This window comes from Thunnus albacares, chromosome 2 (assembly GCF_914725855.1).
Source record: "Thunnus albacares chromosome 2, fThuAlb1.1, whole genome shotgun sequence".
NCBI lineage: Eukaryota > Metazoa > Chordata > Actinopteri > Scombriformes > Scombridae > Thunnus > Thunnus albacares.
The window spans coordinates 25,838,075-25,857,926 of NC_058107.1; the positions used below are offsets into that span (position 1 = coordinate 25,838,075).

At 39.3% G+C, this 19,852-nt stretch overlaps 2 protein-coding genes across 6 annotated transcripts in view; one reads left to right on the top strand and one right to left on the bottom strand.

The window, feature by feature from the left end:
- loxhd1b (lipoxygenase homology PLAT domains 1b) overlaps nt 1-2,520 on the top strand; it is a 28,062-nt gene extending 25,542 nt beyond the window's left edge. The window contains exons 40-43 of the mRNA XM_044335949.1: nt 457-627; nt 770-902; nt 1,168-1,323; nt 1,430-2,520. Coding sequence (XP_044191884.1) covers nt 457-627; nt 770-902; nt 1,168-1,323; nt 1,430-1,910 — 941 coding nt within the window. The 3' untranslated portion in view covers nt 1,911-2,520. The remainder of the gene's footprint in view (nt 1-456; nt 628-769; nt 903-1,167; nt 1,324-1,429) is intronic.
- A 778-nt stretch (nt 2,521-3,298) lies between these two features.
- Nucleotides 3,299-19,454, bottom strand: rnf165b (ring finger protein 165b). Of its 5 annotated transcripts, none has more exons than XM_044375027.1 (8): nt 18,558-19,454; nt 14,511-14,841; nt 14,193-14,324; nt 12,752-12,881; nt 12,468-12,572; nt 12,034-12,129; nt 10,508-10,611; nt 3,299-7,049 (listed from the first exon to the last, which is right to left on the bottom strand). In XM_044375027.1, the coding sequence occupies exons 1-8, from the start codon at nt 18,616-18,618 to the stop codon at nt 6,932-6,934; spliced, it is 1,077 nt and encodes a 358-aa protein (XP_044230962.1). In that variant the 5' UTR covers nt 18,619-19,454; the 3' UTR covers nt 3,299-6,931. The 5 variants fall into 5 exon arrangements, 4 of the variants coding, with proteins under 4 accessions (XP_044230962.1, XP_044230969.1, XP_044230955.1 ...); XM_044375034.1 differs by having other exon boundaries at nt 14,193-14,321; nt 14,511-14,818; nt 18,553-19,454; XM_044375020.1 differs by lacking the exon at nt 18,558-19,454 and adding an exon at nt 14,956-15,224 and having other exon boundaries at nt 14,193-14,321.
- Between the last annotated feature and the right edge of the window lie 398 nt (nt 19,455-19,852).

The window sequence follows — 19,852 nt, forward strand, 5'->3', positions numbered from 1 at the left end:
AGAAAATATTCACATCAGAGAATTTTGACTTTTTTTCTTAAAGAATGACTCCAAACAATTAATTGATTATCAAAATAGTTGGAAATTAATTTACTGGTTGCCAACTAATCGATCAATCAATTAATCATTACAGCTCTACATTGCACTCATAAAATCATTTTGCTGCTACTGTTGTCAAATTGTTTCTAAGTTTCTACCTGCAATGTTTCCACTTGAATAAAGGATTTGGATTTAAAACCAGAATCCAATCTTTTTGTTACATTAAGATGTAGACAGGAACATCTCAACCAATTTGATATATGTATGTACGTTTGCATTTGAGAGGTGCAATGCAGGCTTACATACACAGAATATTTTTATAATCGGGCTGTTAAAAGGTGAAACAGAACAACACACATCATGTGTGTACACAAGCATTAAAACAATAATGGAATTTGTCACCTCTGCTGTAAATAGGCCCAGCTCCAGGTTGGCACTTGGAGTACATTGATGTGAAAGATGAGGCCATGGACCAGACCTTTAGGTTCCCCTGCGACCGCTGGTTGGCTAAAAGCGAAGACGACAGGCAGATCATGAGGGAACTGGCCTGTGCCAACAACGATTCAATAGACCTCAGTGACAAAACCCGTTAGTAAATATGGAAGTCTGTGGGCATAATTACAAGCTCTATAATTGTCGTGTGTATAATAGCTGCTTGCAGCTAATTATAGCCATTTGCCAGATGTGAAATGACAATAATGCGACTATCTCTGTCTCTGCACTGCCACAGAATATGAAATTGCCACAACAACTGCTAACACAGACGATGCTTCCACCACTGAAAACGCCTGGATTGTGTTGGAAGGAAGGAAAGCCCGTTCCAAGGAGTTTGTTCTGGAGAATAAGAAAAATAAGTTCTTATGGTAGGTCTTCAAAGAGAGTCTAGGTGCCTCAGCTGATGGTAAAAACCTCTTATGTGGCCTAACATAATCTCCTCTCTTTCACGTTTTGTTTTCCTACCCCCTTTTATCTTGTAGCTTCGCTTTCTGTCCTCCGAGTCTCTGTTCTCAGGAGAGCTAATCCCATGAGACGCACAAAAGAAAAACTCTCTGGCAGACCAGTGAATTTCATTGTTCGCTGTTCAAACACACACTCTGCTAGCAGTTCTAACTTTTTGTCCTTTCACAGTGGTGCCACTGGCACGTTCGAGTTTTCGTCCAAGCACGTGGGAGAGATTGCCGGCATCTGCCTCGGCCACATAACGAAAGACGGCAAGAAGGTGAAGAATGAAGCTTTCTGGCACATCATGGAGGTGGTGGTGACAGAGAAGGAGCTGGGAAACAAGTCAGTGAAATCTCACACAACCTACATTATGTTATATAAAATAATAAAATACAAAATGTCACGTTGATGGTGTTGATGTGACTCCAAGCCTTCCCCTCATGTTTAGGTATTTCTTCCACTGTAATGCACAAATCCCTCTGGCAGCCAAGAAGGACCAGTTCCTGACATTTGAGTGCTACAAGTCCATTGAGAGCTTTGCGAGCAAAGTCCGTAACCTGGTGCCTGTCAAGTATGAGATCATCATCATCACCGGGGACGTCAAAGGGGCCGGTACAGACGCCAACGTTTTCATCACCATCTATGGCGTCAACGGTGACTCAGGGAGGCGTCATCTACGGCAGAAGTTCCGCAACCTTTTTGAACGTGGGCAAACGGACTGCTTTGTACTTGAGATGCTGGACCTCGGGGAGCTGCTGAGGATCAAAGTGGAGCACGACAACACCCGCTCCAACTGTGGGTGGTATTTAGAGTGTGTTGAAGTGACCAACACAGCCAACTCAGTCACAACCATCTTCCAGTGTGGGAAGTGGCTGGACACTCAAAAAGCCGACGGGCAGATTCAGCGAGTGCTCTACCCGAGGTATTAGGAGCAGGTCGTTGGAAACAAAGAGCGGGTGAGCATTTCCTTTAGAGACTTTTTTGTCACCTCTTTTTTTACAGCATGCTAGATGAGCTTTGAGACCTGAATGTAACTTTGTCAAGTTGAAAGGAGTTTTTTAAGTTTATGCCAACTGTTTTGGTTGCCCCTCTTCTAATGTCATTTAAAAAAAAAAGCCATTTGCTACCAACCTGTACATGAGAAAATTAACCTCCACAGGCCTGAAAATTGTCCAAAATAGATAATCCAACTAAACAAACATTTAGTCTTTATTTCATATTCTTTTTTCATCTATTATCGTTTCATCTATTAAGTGTTTTCAGATCATAATGCACATCATGTTATACTCTGCTTAGTGTCAATCACCTGACACCCTCAGGATGAAAAAGGAAGCCAGGAAACAGTCCCCCCAAAAAAACATCATGTCATTTTTACTTGGAATATTTCTTTTTGTTGCTACTTTTGAGCAGTTTTCTTTTTTAAATATTTGTATTTTAGAAAGCATGCATTGGAAAATGGCTGAGAGAAATGTACACCAGACAGATTAGCATTAGTAAATGTGCTTTAATGACCCAAAATTACACTGTTATTCTGTAATATATTCCCACATTATTTGAACATGAATTGGGACGAAAATACTCAGATTTTATATTGTCACTTGACATATTGACATGTTGTTTCTGGGGAAAAAAATGACAGCCTTCCAAGTTTATTTAGTAATAAAATTATGATTTCCAAGCTGCAGTCTGACCTCAAGTGTACAGGATTTGTTTGGGAACATGTCTGGAATCTTTTAGGCTAACAATAATGATTTATCAGCTAATATTATTTTTTTAACAAACATTTTTGATAAGGATCCTTTAAATTTGTTTGTTATTATGACCAATACATGTACTAAGTAGGACAAGGACACTGTTTATGAACCCGAAACATGTCTTTGTTTGTGCTGCAGTTTGTTAGTTTATCAGCCGACATATATGATGATACTTATACTGTATATCTGCTACAAGCTAATATCAGCCATAATATGTAATTCAAATTGACAACTCTACAGTTTTTTCTCCAGTCAAGTCAGTTTTTATTTGTATACCCCAATGTCACAAATCAAGTTTTCCTTTAGGGGGCTTTACAATCTGTACAGCAGTACATCATCCTCTATCCTTAGACCCTCGATCAGATAAGGAAAAATTCCATAAAAAAAACCTTTAACAGAGAAAAAAAATGGGAGAAACTTCAGGAAGAGCAACAGAGGAGAGATCCCTCTTCCAAGAAGGACAGACATGTGATAGATGTGTGTACAGAACGGTGTACAGAGTTCATGTATTTTTATGGTAAATAAATACAGCAAGCACCAAAAAACACCGTACATTAGATTTGTTCTCAGCATTTTAGGCAGTTTATTTGAAAAACACATACAAAAAGATCATATACAAGACAATAAATAAAAAAGAGACAGAACAGTTTGGGTTAAGCTATGCAACTTTTTGCATCATCATTAGTAATAAATACAGTACAAAATCCACCCAAAGTGAATCTAAAGATTTTCCACAATATTCACTGATCATGTTATTCTTCATTATGATTTAGCTATTGCTTTCATATTATTGATACATACTTCTACTTTTCTATAAAATACTCAAGATCATAAAACATTGCGCGGTTACAGCAAAACAGCAGTGTGTTGTACAAAGATGGCCACTTCCCTTTTTCACTGGCAGGTTAATAATCAACATTTTTTCAGCAGCAAAGAAACATCTGAAATATTCAAGAAGGTACAGCATCATATTAAACACATCTACAGAGCTACTCCCACATACACATAGGAAAACCTGAGAAGGACATGCATTAAAAAGCTTGTGCTTTAAGTTCTACTGTTCATTCCGGTTCATGAGCTTGAGTTAATACTATGGCTACTGTCCAGTTCGCTCTGGAGTAATGGGGTACACTGTGGAGGACATGGGGTAAGGCCAGTGAGAGCACGAAATGAAATAATAATAATAATAATAATAATAATAATAGTAAGACCAGCCAGCTTCATTCCAATCCATGTTATAATAATTTGCAGGATTAGTAGAGTATTAATAAGAAATGCACACCGAAAACGTAGTTAGCTTATACCCAGGTGTAAAACACGCTATCTATATTGTATAACCACAGTACACCAGAAATTTGCTCAATAAGATCAATGGCTCAAGTTAGCATGTTAGATACTTCCCAAAATCCCACACAAAGCAATTGCCAGCAATACATAAGAACAAATAATACCGCTCATTATGTGGGTCCTAAAATAATAAGCATTAAATTGAGATCCAGATATGATGGAATATCATGAACATGGTCAAATTAAAACAAAAAAATATATAAAATCAAATATGACTGAATATGGGAAATAAAGCAGTATCATAACAAAAGCGAGCTAATTGTACTAAGACAAAAAAAAGATAGAGGGCTGTACCCTGTCGTCTAACTTTGGACCAAAGCAGGGACTGTGTTTAAAAGAAACATCAAAAAAAAACAGTTGAAAAGATAAAATCAAGAGATGAAATGAATGGAATGTAATCCAGATCAACAGCACCATGCTGGCTAGAAAATGTGTTGGGAACAAACCCAGTCAATTTTTCAACAAGTTTCTTTTTTTCTCCTTTGAAAAAGAAAACACAGACGGCATGCAAAAGCATCCCCACCGACCAATGCATAATGAGGTATCCTTTTTTTTAATATTTTGTGTTATTTTAAATAAATATATTGATTAAATTGCAAAGTTATGAGATAGAGACATTAAATATTCCACCACAATAGCTAGCTAGCTACAGTTAGTAATAAATAATGATTGTTAAATACTTAAGGCATCTTTAATCACAGCATTCTATGTGAACTAGCAAACCTCCATTTTCATCCATCTGTAGTTTTTTGGATGGAGGTTTCATACATAAAGAGAAAATAAAAACGCAACACAAACAGTCAAGTTACCCTCCAATAATACACAAGGAAGCATGAAAATACTTGGAACTGAATAGAAACACAAAATCTAGGACAAGAAGAACCCACACCACCAAACCAAAAAATCAGGCAACTCCATATTATAGTGCATTTACAAAACACAAGCTACATTAGAACAACAATAAATATGTTTTTGCAGCATTGCAGCTTTTTCTTCACTGTGGTTAAAATGGACAAGGACTCGGCATATTAGTACCATGTCCAAATTGGCATGTGAGCTAAAAAAAAAAAAAATTAAATAAAATTACAAGTAAAATGAAAAAAAAAGAAAAGAAATGGCAGAAAAAGACAATTGAAATAAAATTTTAAACTTAATGTTAAGAACAATTGTTTGGTATTTTTCAAATGGATGGCTTTTTCTCCCTTTCACCCTCCTTCAAGTGAAACTACGCCGACATGTTTCATGCATGATATAGAGAAAACGGCTTCTATCACTGAACATTATCACAGTTGTTCTAGCAATACCATACACTACTACCATGGGGGAGGGGGAGGTGGGGGGCAATCATACACATTCTAGCACATATCACAGGCAAACTAGTTTGTATTTTCCCTGTAACACCGGACAGTCTTTTATCAACTTAGATTGAAATGAAAGGAGCCGATACACAACAGAGGCAATTCACTGTATATAGAAATCACATGTGCTTGTTCGATAGGCAATAAGGTTCTGGTAAAAGGTAATACAAATGTCAGATTTTATTCACTCTAATGGCAAGACTCAGGCACTGCATCCTCAAGCCCATGCCGGCCTCTCATGATCATGCCATGAGCGAGGCCACAGAGAGGAGTTGCTGTTAGACACAGACCCGCTAGCAGCTCTTTGAATCCTAACGTTAGGAGAGAAATGCTACAATGGTCTGAGATCGGTGTCTAAGGGCAACTTTGGTCTACTCAGGATGAGTGGGGAAGGGTGTAAAGGGAGGGTGGGGAAAAGGGTTTTGTTTTTTTTTTCTTGGTGCATTCTTGTCCTCCTCTATGAATGAGTGGGATCGTCGGAGTCATAGTATACGGTTCACATGCACAGACACAGTCCCTGTTTCTACTGCTCCACAATAACAACACAGCCCAAGCCTGCCATACAGCATGCACATCTCAGGCCTCTGCTCTAGATTATAGAGGCCCGACTACGACACTACACAGATCACTGGAAGCCATGCCTGCAGTTTGCGGGTTTAGCATCAACTCTGATGGCATCTACTAACTGTAAATCCAAAACCATGTTAGACAAGAACGAGGGGTTTTTGGCCTTTTTACACACAACCAGCTCTCTCCTCGTCGCCCATGGAGATTTAACACGCTGATAATTCTCACTGTTAGAGCTGTATTCACCCTCTCTGTAGGTTTTATTTTTCACAAACATATTTCTCAAAGCGAAAAGGCTTTTGCTTGCTACACAACACTGTTACTCTGTAAATACTTATTCAGTACTATACTCCATTACACCACAAGCGTTCAGCTACAAGGGCTCACACCAAACAACCTCATGCTAATCATTTGATAATGTTCTGTACAGATGTGCTGAGGGCTTGGGCAGAGTGCAGCTTAAAGGATTTTTCACAGGCCTGGGAAGGGGTTTAGATATAGTGGCAGAGAAATGGCCTTAATACGCCACACAAGCTGGGGTGGTTGGTAGTCAGAGTGTCCTCTCTTGGTAGCTGTACGGAGAAAAGTACACAGGGTGCACAGTCGGACAGAGTCGTGTGAAGCCTCAGCACATCTGTTCATACGTGTCTGTTCCTACCTTTTACATCCAGTAAGTCCATTCAACCAACCTTCAGTCCAGCCACCTATCTACGCATCAACCCCAATCCCTCGCTGTGTTGTAGGTGAGTGTGCTTTGTTGATCCCTCTGTCACAGCTGTCTCAGAAGGCAGGCTCATTGAGTGATGCAGAGGGGAAGAGGGGTGTTTGGCAGAGCTTTCCCCCCCCCTCCCACCAGAGAGAGGAGAGGGAGGCGATGGAGAATCACGAGACCAGATCCAAAGCTGCAGGAGTCGACAGGTGCTATCAACTGTCGGGGGTCAGCTGGGTCTCAATGTCCACTCTGCATATGGGGCATTTCCTGCTGGTGGCCAGCCACTGGTCCACGCACGCCTGGTGGAAGAGGTGCATGCAGGGTAATCTCCTAAAGAGACAGAAGAGACAGGGTTAGGATTTTAAATTAATGCAGTACAAATGTATCAGTCAGTTAATTAACATTTTATGTATCTACATAAAAGGGCTGGGTTTAAAAAAAATAGATTTTCCGATTCAACTCGATCTTCATTTGAATGACCCAATATCGATTCATAGAATCCCGAGATTGATCTTTTAATATATGCCTTTTCCCTTGGATGCATGAAGCTTTAATCCTGTTAGTCTAACATGACCAGCCTTTGGTTCTTTGCACAATGAGACCTGGCCACGTGAGAGACTAGTGAACCTCAGTTGCATCAAAAAAACATGGCGGGAGCTGCTGTGGGACTTAATCAACATCCTACAGCTTGCTAACTTCACCAGTTAACATGTGACTGCAGACTACTCTGAAAGTAATTAAGCAGCAAACTCTGAATATTCATATATCAGCATTAGAACATATGGAAGATATTTTTTGCAGTGCGGACAGTGCACTTCTTGCAGCATGGTGAGGAGGAACGTTAACCATCAGTCTGAAGCAGCAATAGCAGGAGTCAGCAAGACATCAGCTGATCAGTAAGTGTCTTCAACATTAAAACACTCTGTCCTGACTAACACCAGACATTACACAAAGCTAGTTTTTGTAAAATTATTTTGTTAAATTATTGACATCAATCTCTGGCTGCTCAAAAATTAAGCTAATAATGTTGTGCAAACATTGATATTGAATCAAATCAGAAATCGAATCGAACTGTGACAATGTGAATCAGAATCAAATCAATTTGGGAAATCAGTGGTGATACCCGTCACTACTCCAAAATGTCAACTTTTCATGAGCTAAAAAAGCTGTGTGGCATTTTTCAGATAATCTGGTTTTTAAATGGTTTATTAGCTTAAGATGTTTCTCTTCCAATAAAGAAACATTTAATCCTTAAAAAATTTTAATCACCAAATTTGGAGATGCGTGGTTTTAACTGGAAAGCAATGATTTCCTTTGAGTTTACAATATGATTCAATCTCTAAGATTAAAGAGAGTCAAAACTAGAGCTGTGACGATTAGTCAATTAATTAATTAGCTGATCGACAGAAAATTCTGCAATTAATTTGACAATCGAATAATGGTTTTAGTAATTTTTAAAGCAAATATGCCCCCAAAATTAGTAATCTTTTAATCTTTTAGCATCTCAAATGTGATGATTTAACACTTTTCTTTGTCATACATGATAGTTGACGGAATATCTTTGGGTTTTGGGCTGTTCAGAAAAAAATAAAACATCTTAAAATCATCTGCAGATTAATTGATAATAAAAAAGTTACAGCCCCAGTCAAAACTTTCTACCTTTAAAGCAAAGGCTAATCAATGTCTGAAAGACAGAATTCACCAACAGAATGTGAAAGTTAACATGTTTTCCATATTTAACTTTGTAGTATATTGATATTTACAACTGTTGTCTTTGATGAAAAGATTTCTTTTTTTTTGGTGTCTATGATATTTTTGACCTTGTCTCCTTTAGAGCTAAAATGATTAGTCAATCAACGAAAAAATTAATCTGCAAGTATTTTGATGATTAAGTAATTGTTTCAATCATTTTTCAAACAATGCCAAACATTTACTGGTTCAAACTTCTCCAAAGTCTATACGTTAATTTAGTAAACTAAATATCTTTGGGGTTTGGACTGTTGGTCGGATAACACAAGCAATTTAAATAGGTCATCTTTGACTTATGGAAATCATAAGGGGCAATTTTCACAATTTTCTGAAATTTCATAGACAAAACTTTTAATCGATTAATTAAGAATTTTCTTTTTTTTAAAGAAAATAATTTGTTACAGCTCTAGTCTTCTTCCTGAAAAATTTTTTTCAATTGTTTAAATTTTCATTTTTTTCAGTTCAGATTTTCTAATATTTTTCAACGTCAGATACTGAATGCCTGTCTCCATCTTGATAAAGGACAATAAGGAAGTAAGAACTTTATCAATTTATCAACAACAAAGTCTGATATGTTGTATTTTATAAATACATTACAATGTTGTCATTAAATAAAAACAATAAGGAAAGTTCTAACAGCTGGATGTAACAGCTGAAGTTAAAGGCCTTCAAACTTCTACATGTATGTGACTTACAGGCCTGTCGTGTCCAGTATCCAGATTGTGTCTAGAATAGATCCAGTCGAGTCTGACTGTGGTTCACATTTGACATCAGAATGCGTCTCAAGTGACCTCATGTGATCAAATTTCGTTTCACAACTCACATTTTTATTTTTTCTGTGTGGTATGGACTTCAACAATGTGATATGCACATGATATGCTGTCCTTCAGGAGCATAAAAGTTTTCACCACAGGAGTCCTTCACCATCTCTCAAAGTGTAAATAATAATTTATTTATTTACAGCTGTCCACTTATTATTGCCTGAGATGCATTTTAGTGCCATGTGTGAACAGAACCAAATGCATATGTTTTTCTTAAACTGACACTCAAAAGCCTAACACCTAAATAATAATAGAATTTATTTATATAGCACTTATCAAAACCAGAGATTACAAAGTGCTTTACAAGGACAAAATGAAAAATCAAAAAAAACCAAACAGGTGTAGACAAACTTTCCAAAAGCATGTATGATGAATGCTTGGATGAATTGAGAACTTATGGACTCCCACTGTAACAAGCTGCATAAACAATATATTTTGCAGGCTTAGAATAGTATAAAGATGAAGTGCTACAGCATACCTCTGAGATTTTGAGTCTGCTTTAAGCATAACCAAACTCTAAATGCATCTCTGCTCTATTTTCTTCGTCCATTTTCATATAACCAGATACCCTCAACCTTAGCCAACCTTAAGTTTCAACTACTTTATTAGTTAGTCCTTTTTTTCCAGAGACTAAGATAAAATGTTCTGTCACTTTGCCAGTTAGACAGATCAAAACACTGGACACACATCATAAGATTTTATGAAATGCTAATGTTGCCTTCAGGGAGTTTTTTCAAGAAAATCCTGTGATAGGATTTTCAAACCTGATGCTTTGAACTTACGTGGCAGAACCAATTTAGGGTTAAAAACTGCTTAGACTAAGGATTATGTGCATCGATTCTGAAGGGTTATATAAAGTAGGCAATGTGAAGTGGTCTCCCTGAGGTCTAATTAGCAGGAATAGTGTTGTCTGAGGAGTAAAGTTCAGTCACATCATTGTGTGAAGGTCCACTGCATTGTAGAGGTTGGCTGCAAAAACAAATACTATGAGCAAATGAGACATTCCATAATGTCAGACCAAAATCTCACCAGGCAAGAAACATAGAGGTACACCCAGCACTCGCCAACAGATTTACCAAAAAATAATCCAGAACCAGAACGGGTAAAACAAATTCCCAGGAGACAACATATTATCTGACAAAACGCAGTTGCATCCACATCTGCACATCAAGCATTTTCCTCTTTTAAAAAAAGCAAAAGATGACAGTCTGGTTGTACCTGACATCCTCTCCATCCTCCAGCATTGACAGACAGATGGTGCACTTCTCATCAGTGTCCAGCTCCTCGTCATCCAGACACATCTTCAGGTCCTGGGGTATTCTCTGCAGAGAGCACCACGCAGAGGCAAACAGACTTTAATTATTAAAAGTGTGTCGTGCTGCTGTGTGTTATGTTTACACCACGGGTGTCTCTGAGTCAGCCCAGACGAGGAAAAGAAAAGAGTCACCTAATCATGCTTCTCAGAAAAAAAAAAAAAAAAAAAAAAGATGGAAAAGACTAAATTACTTCTGCTCACTCACTCTGTACCAAATGATCTGACTCTTTCCCCGAGTATTGGGGTCATATTCAGTATAGACAGTTTTTAAAATTCATTTCACGCACATATCTGCAGACAGCCCGATGAGTCATCCCTCGCCTTGAATTGTGCACACTGCAGACCTGTCTCACTAATCTGCCGACGGAAATTAGTTTGACCTTTGAACTGCTGCGAGAGTTGCGATGCCCCCCCCCCCCCCCCCCCCCCCCCCTTATGCTCTCCCCTCTTTGATCCTCCCGACCCTTTTCTATTCCATTCTTTAACATGCAGTGCAACTTCTTTCTTGCCCAACGCTTCGTTTGTACCAGACAGTGGTGGAAAGTAACTAAGTACATTTACTTATGTACAATTTTGTGGCACTTGTACTTGAGTATTTCCATTTGACGCTACTTTATATTTCCACTCCACTACCTTTCAATACAATATTGTACTTTCTACTCCACTACATTTATTTGACAGCTTTAGTTACTTTTCAGATGAAGATTTGACACAATGGATAATAAAACAAGCTTTTAAAATACAACACATCATTAAAGATTAAACCAGCAGTGTGTATTTGGGATCACATTTCAGATGTGAGCAGTTTATGAGCTGTTAACAGCTCCACCAAATAGTGATTTTTCCCTCTAAACCTCTTTTATGGTTCCATTTCAATAAATGTTCAAATGATCCAATATTTCACCAAAAATCAAAGATTAGAGAAAAAGTCCAAAAACTGAAAACAGATTTGTGTCTCAGAACTTTGTTTTTTCTTCTTTCCTCTCCCATTAATCATCTCACGACCCCTCAGATTTATCTGGTGACCCTTTGTTGGGGCCCAGCCCCTAGGTTGGGAACCACTGGATTAAACCAGCTAACTGTATATAAAGTAGATCAAATTAGCTCCACCTCCAGCAGCTACAACAGTAACATGCTGCTTACACACTGATGCTTCAGTATCAATAATCTAATGATGTCAGATATAATAATATATCAGTCAGAGGGACAAGATGAGTACTTTTACTCATTTCTTTACTCATTTCTACTTTAATACGTAAGTAGGATTTTTCATGAAGGACTTTTACTTATGGAGTATTTTTACATTGCTGTATTGGTACTTTTACTTAAGTAAAGGATCTAGATACTTCTTCCACCACTGGCACAAGACCACATCAATAAGATCTATCACCTACTGTAGCTAGCAGGTAAAAAATGCCTCCAGTCTTACCTTTTTATACTTATGTGGGAAAGTGAATCTCTCTATGGTGGTTTGGACTGCTCCACGGTTTACACTGCCCAGTCTGTCCTCCAGCTGCAGAAGCTCCTACAAAGGAAACAACACATAAAAGGGATTTCTTTAATAAAAACATTCAAATGCAAAAATCGAAGAAGTGTGCAATATTTTGATGTAAAACAATAAAACTGGTGCTTCAAGGAACAAGAAAGAGCCTCTTTAGAAAACAATTGCATCCCACTCAAATGAAAACAAATGTCATGAGATTAAAGGCAGCTGGGCCATTTGAGGCATCTGGAGCCCGGAGTAATTGGAAATAAGAAAATCAGTTACACACTCGAGCCTGTCCAGAGCATTGGTCACAGAGTAACAATGATAAATTAGTGTAGACTGGTGTGTCTGCTGAGGAGAGAAGTAGCGGCACCAACCTCGTAGCTCTCTCTAACAGCAGACGCGTGGCGGGAGGGGTTGAGACTCTGCAGAGCCAGCAAGTGCAGCTGGGGATATGGGTAGTTTCTGATCTCATGGACAACCTGGGACATGACAGATAAAAAAGAAGCTAGCGTCAGCTCTGCAAAGGAAATCGGAGAAACGGAACCACAGGTCATCCCCCGTTGCTAGATATCGAGATCAATCTGAGAAACCCAGAGGAGGATCGCTGGGAGTTCATCGAGATGAAAGTGATTGATTGCAATGAGGCGGAAGGGCTCACCACTTGTGTTGAGGCATTGTTTCTAGGGAAGTGGTGCATCCTTGGAGAGGTCAAGTAGTGCTGATAGTGCTGCGGTAGCGGGTGGATGTGGTACTGGTGAGGGGGCAGTCCAGCATCTACACTTAGATCCCTGGACAGAAACAGAAAAACAAGGCACTCAATGGCACATGAGTCATTATTTCACACGTTTTCTTGGTAACAGCGCAGTAGCCCCTCACAGCCACAGCATTACTTGAACCAGTGTTTCCCAACATTTTATATCTGACGTACTACCACCCTGATAGAGGACTTCATAAACACAGACTGTCATGTTCAAAATGTCATGTGTTCATTTGAATTCATTTCAAACTAGATGTTATTTAAGAACTAGTAACAACTGACAACAGCAGATGAGCAGGTGGTGTTCAGGTGTTACAGCTGACTCAGGTTGGTGGAGGTGTGTCCTTTGCAGTCAGCATGTTGTATAAATATTCACTTTAATTTGTAATCCTATTTGTGTGTTTATTTCTGTTTTTTCAAATTAGCTGAGCTACTCCACAGTCTTTCACATACCCTCTGATAATTGCAGAAGTACTCCCTGGGGTACATGTATCCCTGGTTGGGAATCACTAACATTGGCTGTGTGTGAATTGGCACTGTAGTGCTTGAGTCCAGCCTTGACCGCCCTGTAATAGCTTTTTTTTACTTGCTATAAATAGTATATTTCCTGACTAGCTATTGCTTACTAGTACACTTTCTTCAGAGAGATTACAAAGAAAAAGCACTGTACAACTGGTATATATATATACTTTTAACCCTGGGTGCAATAAAAAAAATAAATCAGGAGAATTCCCTCCATACCCCTGAATCTGTGAATTGGTAGATGTATGATTTATCTTCAACTAGCTTCATGCTTTGCCATTTTTCTTTGAGTATTTTAACTTCATGTTTGTTTTTTTGTTTGTTTCTCTCCTGCATATCAAATTATTAACTTGTAGTGACCTAAAGTGTCTCAAATAAAGCTGCTGAGAGTATGTTGTACCTCCCTGTTAAACCTTAGGAAATACCTTATGCAATAATGTTACAATTGGCAGAAGGATCCCATTGTTTGCTTATTTTGCTGTCAAACAGAAACTGATTTTCTCTGTTAGTTTTCAGCTTGGCCTTGAAACCTTTGAGCTGGTCTTGACTCAAACTCAACTGCACCTGAAATTTAACTTGGTGGACTAAACGGTGGTGTGGTGCCGTCAAATAACAAGGATGTCTTGTCCAAGTTAGAGTACAACGAGTATCATCAGTAGAGAAGTGAGTTGTATATAATGTTTCATCATTTGGTGTAGTTTCTGTTGGTGATAAATCTAAATCTACATCATGACAGTCAACTGTTCCAACAAATCAACAATATCTGGTATAGTTTGCCTCTACACGAGTGCATATAGGTTTATAACAATACATTTCTTACCAGTCTGTGCCCTCAGCCAGGTAGCGGGGCTGCTGCACCACAGGCTGAGGAGGGACATGAAGAGGGGGGGCAAACTCGTAGCCGGGCCGCAGTCTGTGGGGCTGGTGAGGAACTCTCTCTGGGGTGCGTCTACTAAGACAAATAACCAAGCATTTGAATACATCTTGGAAAAAAAAAGTTTGTAAAAGAAGTGGCCTTAAATATGATGTCACTGCAAAGAGTTTGTAGTCCCCAACGGGCTGCTTGAACCATGAGGTTAACTGAAAACAGAGCAGCTAAACATTTTCTCTTGTGCTGTACATTTCCCTGTGTGGATACCTGGAGGGTGGCAGGATGTGTCGGTGCTGGGCCTCGAGGATCTGCTGCTGGAGGAGGTATTGCTGGTGTAATGCCTGAGGTAGGAAGGGAGGGGCAGGGATGTCCTGGAACTGGGGGGTGGGCAGGGGGTTGAGGGGTGGGTGGAGTGGAGGGCCATGCTGGTGGCCGGGAGGGGCCAGGTGGGGGTTAATGCCTGACTGTGGCTGCCCTGGGTGGGGCATGGGGAAGTCCATGGGCAGCGGGGCCTGAGGACCTAACTGGAAGTGCCGGCAAGAGGTAGCATGGCTGTGCTGCTGCTGCTGCTGTTGCTGTTGCCGGTTGAAATGGGATCCTGTGGAGGATAAGGAGAAGTTGTCAGGCACCTGAGGGGAGAGATTAGCTGGAATTAATTGTGGGTGAAATGTAGTGTCACTGTGTGTGATATAGCATGTTAATGAAGCCCTACCTCTTACCTATGGTGAAAAATACTTCTGTGGGGGTGGGAAAATGATGGTTACCACAAATACCATGAAAATGAAAAGCTTTTTTTTTTTTGCTCCTGCACACAAAACATGAGCTTTCATTTCTTTAATTTCATTTCTGACCTCTGGTTCTGGTTTCCTGGTCTTCTGATTCACAGAAAAGGGGACTGGATCAGAGCAGATGGAAGTCTGCAACTATCAGTATATAATCTTCAGTGCAGCTCAATTCTTGTAAATTTTGCAGCTGACAGTGGGTCAGTGCACTCAGGGGAGAACCCATTAGTACCTGGCTGTCTGGAAGATATACATTAAACTGTTAAGGTGCCAGGTCTCTATCTATATGACCTGAAAGAACAATTCATTCCTCCCTATAAATGAAACCAGGCGATAAATTTAACATGATGCATCTGTGCTTCTCTGAAATCTACTGTATCTTGTTTCTTACACATACAGTACAGCTCTACTGGATCCTCTCCCGTATGAACATTCAGGAGTCGAGAGGAAATAGCTTGAATGCTTTTTTTACTCTCCCTAACCACAGCTATTTGGCAACTGCAGCGAACAGGCTGCTGTCGAGACTCAACAGGGAGAAAAAGCCAGGCTTACTTGTGCTGTAGTGAAATATGTTTTTAATACAGCGCTCAGGCTTAGAAAAGACCTTTTTGATTAAGAAATGGCTGAAAAATTGGAATAACAAATTTAGCCTTTATTAGAAAGTTTTAAAGAAATCTTGGCCCAAGAAAGGCATGCGGAGGAGCTACATTCAAAACGCTGTGCTCCATTATATCCATCTGGCAGAAACAAACAGTGAATTTTACAGAAGGCTAAAAGTTTAGATTGTGCAGTCCTTGTAGTAGAAGATGCAAAATTACACAACAGTTTGAGTTTAATCTGATTTGACGGGGTAAAAGACATGACGAATTCTGATGTAAACAGCAGGATTTTATTTATTTTTTGTAATCATGATGAAATAGGCAAAGTCTACATTGCATTTACTAGGAGTACGCTTGAAAAATGCAGTGTGATTTTTGTTTGTTTGAACACAACCAGACAGAGGTAGCGGTATGACTTTCCAGCAATATTTTCAGCTTGACACCTCGTCACTGTAGCCGGGCAGACAAGAGATGACCTTGCTGCTGTGGGTCAAAGGCTCAAGTCTAAACTGTAAGTAGCACACTGCGTTTTCAAACGTCACCATGAATGACAGCAGATAGACTCATTCAGGCCCTGTGATGGAGGAAGCGTGGAAATCGTCTATCTTTGTCACAGAGGGAGAGGAGGAGGTGGGTGGGGGGTGGAGGGAGAGGGGAAGGGGAGGGGGGCAGGTAGGGACAAGGGAGAGGGAGGACAATAAATGGAAATCAGCAAGAAGCACACTGAAGGTTAGGAAAAACACTATATTCTTTATTGAAAAATATTAGTATATGTGGAATTTGTGTTTTTTTCTTATTTGTTTGTAATAATAGTATAAATCCATGCAACAAAAATAAACAACATAGACTGAAGGCAAGGCCCACCATGCTCCATATAGGGTTAAAAAGAACAAAAGCGGCATCCAATGAGCAGACGTGTTGGCTACAGCACATGATTCCAGTACAGCAGGGTAACATCTTTACTACAGAAAGATTACATTGGATTTTCACTAGTCAATGTAGTAAAACAAAAACCAAAAATTATGAATCATAAATGTGACCATGCATTGAAAGTACTATTACCAGAACAAAAGGTAAAGAGAGACCACAACCAAACAATAAAGACGTTATTACTAATAGAGGATCTCTTTAGCAGTGCAGGAAAATAGGCATCCCTGTGAAATGGATAGCATTTTGGCCTTATGTTAGTGGGGAAAAATTGGGAAATAATGAACCACCAGTGAGCATGTTTTGCCTGCTTATATATGTTTAGAGTCTCGTTTGCCTATTAAATGGCAAACAGCCCTGACAATTCAGTGTGATTCAAAGCTTGAAATTTGCAAAGGGAACAAAAGGATTACACAAAAATGGAGACAAGTTATGGCAGGTTGTTGTGTGCAGGTGCAGTGTACTTTCAGTCATTTCCAGTGATCACATGACAGCATTTGCTGAAATGCTGAGTTTAACAATAAATATGGCATGCATGTGGTTCCAATTTGCATGTTTTTTTTTTGTTTTTTTTCCAAATCATAGGTCACTTTCATCATGTACATTGCACCTTGTGTGAAGAGAAGGAAGATGAGCCAAATTCTGGTGTTCAACAATGCAGTGCAGTATTTGAGATCATGCAAAATGTATCCACTTTACAGGAATTTACAGCATGTTGTCTATCAAGACTGGATGGGAGGTACACAATGACATTCAACTGATATCTAAAAAAAGGAGCTAAAATGTTTACTCAGTGCTACAGCAATTTGACAGAAAAAAAGACAAAAAAGGTGCTCTGTTCTAGGTGTTAGCTATTGTTGTTTTTTTTTTAGTCTGCTTAACATGGAAAAGTCTATGGCTGAATACATCTTGGGAGGGGGTGCTTTTTAATACCAATGTCGTCTTCTGATGGAAAGAGGAAATGAAGAAGGGATTCACAATACAGCTAAATGCAGAGAACAGGCAGAGGCCACGCCACACCACACAGCAGCAGATGATCATTAGCTACACAATGGGGGGGACGACAAAGATCTGATAAATGCAGAATGTAGAGCCAGCCTCCATACTATGAAACAGGGAAATAAGAACAGAAATAAAAGCACAATGAAATCACTGATGCCACTGTTATGAAATTAATGTTACACTGTAGCTTTATCATGTGTTTAACTGTGCAGGAAGACTCGGGTCTTTTTTTTTTTGCAATTCGGCAGCTTCAAACAAACAGCTGCTGAAGTGCCAATTAGCAAATAACAGAAGAGGCGACTGTTAAAATTGATGCCTCGGGAAGCCGACGCTCGCTGGCCATGTATCGATTACTACATTGGCCGTTTGACAAGAATAATAATTACTAAAAAAATCGCGGTGGGAAAAAGCGGCGAGCTGTGGCAGAAGCAGATGATCTTCAAATGACATCATCCAGGCACAGATAAGCTGACTGGCTGGAGAGGCTACGTCTATTTTGCGGTATTTTACAGTGCAAATACACGGAAAGAAAAACAACGCACCATAACGTTTATAAAATTAAAAACCGACTGAATAAAATGTATATCTTACTGGTGTTGTCCCAAAACGATTCTCTGTGCAGGAATGTGTTTTTCACATCACGTATTTTGGATCTTACACTCGCTGCATGTGAAATCCTTTGTGAGAAATGTTTCCGATCCAAGATATAGCCGGAGCCAAAGAGCCAGTTAGCTTATCTCTAACGGCGGTTTTTTGTATTATAATTAGGAGTAATTACAACCGGCAATACACATTATTCGGTGGTTTATATGAATCAGCATGAATACAAATTAAAGTAGTACCACGTTTCGGGCACTTTCGCGAGTAATTTAAGCGAAAACTTTAAGCTAGCTAACGCAAGCTAACCAAACGGCTAAGCTCGAGCTAGCTAGCCAACAGCTGCAGTGAATATTAAGATAAACAGGGCACATGTCTTTGGATCGATATTAATATTAATACCGTACCTCTGTTTCTTACTGAGCCGAATACAGGAAGAACCAGATATCCGACATGCACTAACACCATCCTGGGATCCTTATCTTATGATTCCGCTGGGTTATTTGGAGAGATAAGAGGAGGAGGAGTAGCCCATGCGGATCTACATTCAGGCGGCTGGTTGTTGCTGGCTGGCTACAGGAGAACCAAACGATACGACTGTCTGACTCGCCTGGTTGACAAAAGCAGACATGTCATTTGATGTCCGAGGCAAAAGAGGGCGATGTTGTGCCGCTACATGCCAAAGCTGAAGGTTAACCTCTCCAGCCTTGTCAATTAATCTTGATTTTAAGTATATTGAACGGCTATTGATTATTTTCCACCCCTTGTAGTCTTGAACTCATGTGGAAAGTAGGAAATCTTTCCACATTTGAAATTATGAAATGTATTTAGGTCTGCAATCAATAACAGAAAAATAATTAGATCCTATGTATAAATATATAAATTCATATAAACACATACTACATACAGAAATGCATAACAAAAAGGCAGATGCTGAGATACCACAGTTGAAAACAACACAACTTAAAGGTGCAGTGTGTAGGATTTAGTGGCATCAAGTGGTGAGGTTGCAGATTGCAAACAAATGAATACCAATCCCCTCCCCCTTCCAGACATGTAGGAGAACATATGGTGGCCGCCAAACTTGCAAAAAATGTGAAAGGCCCTCTCTAGAGACACTGTTTGGTTTGTCCATTCTAGGCTACTGTAGAAACATGGCGATGCAACATGGCGGTCTCCGTTGAAAAGGATCCGCTCTGTAGGTATATATAAAGGGCTCCTTCTAAGGTAACGAAAACACAAAGATTCTTAGCTTCAGGTGATTATAGACTAATTAAAACATACTTATGAATATTATATTCCATTTCTGCCAAGTCCGTTCCACTAGATGCCACTAAATTCTACACACTGCACCTTTAAAGATTTCTGCAGTCCAAAAAAGGTGCAGGCTGAAGCTTCAGCTTATTATACTTACCTTTATAGAAACACATCCAATTTGACCTCAAAAGGTAACATCAAACAACAAAAACAAAACAATGCAAAACAAAAACAACTTACATATCCTGTACCCTATCCTTCTATGCCAATGTTTGTCTCCATCCATTTTTATATTTGTTCAGTAAATTATTTTCAAACATTTTTTTAAACTTACTACCTCACTTTTGACTGAAATACAATGATTTTTTTTACATTGGTCCTCAGTAATTGTTTTTTAAACATGCAAAGTCCTCTCAAATCATACTGACTTTTTTCATTTTAAACA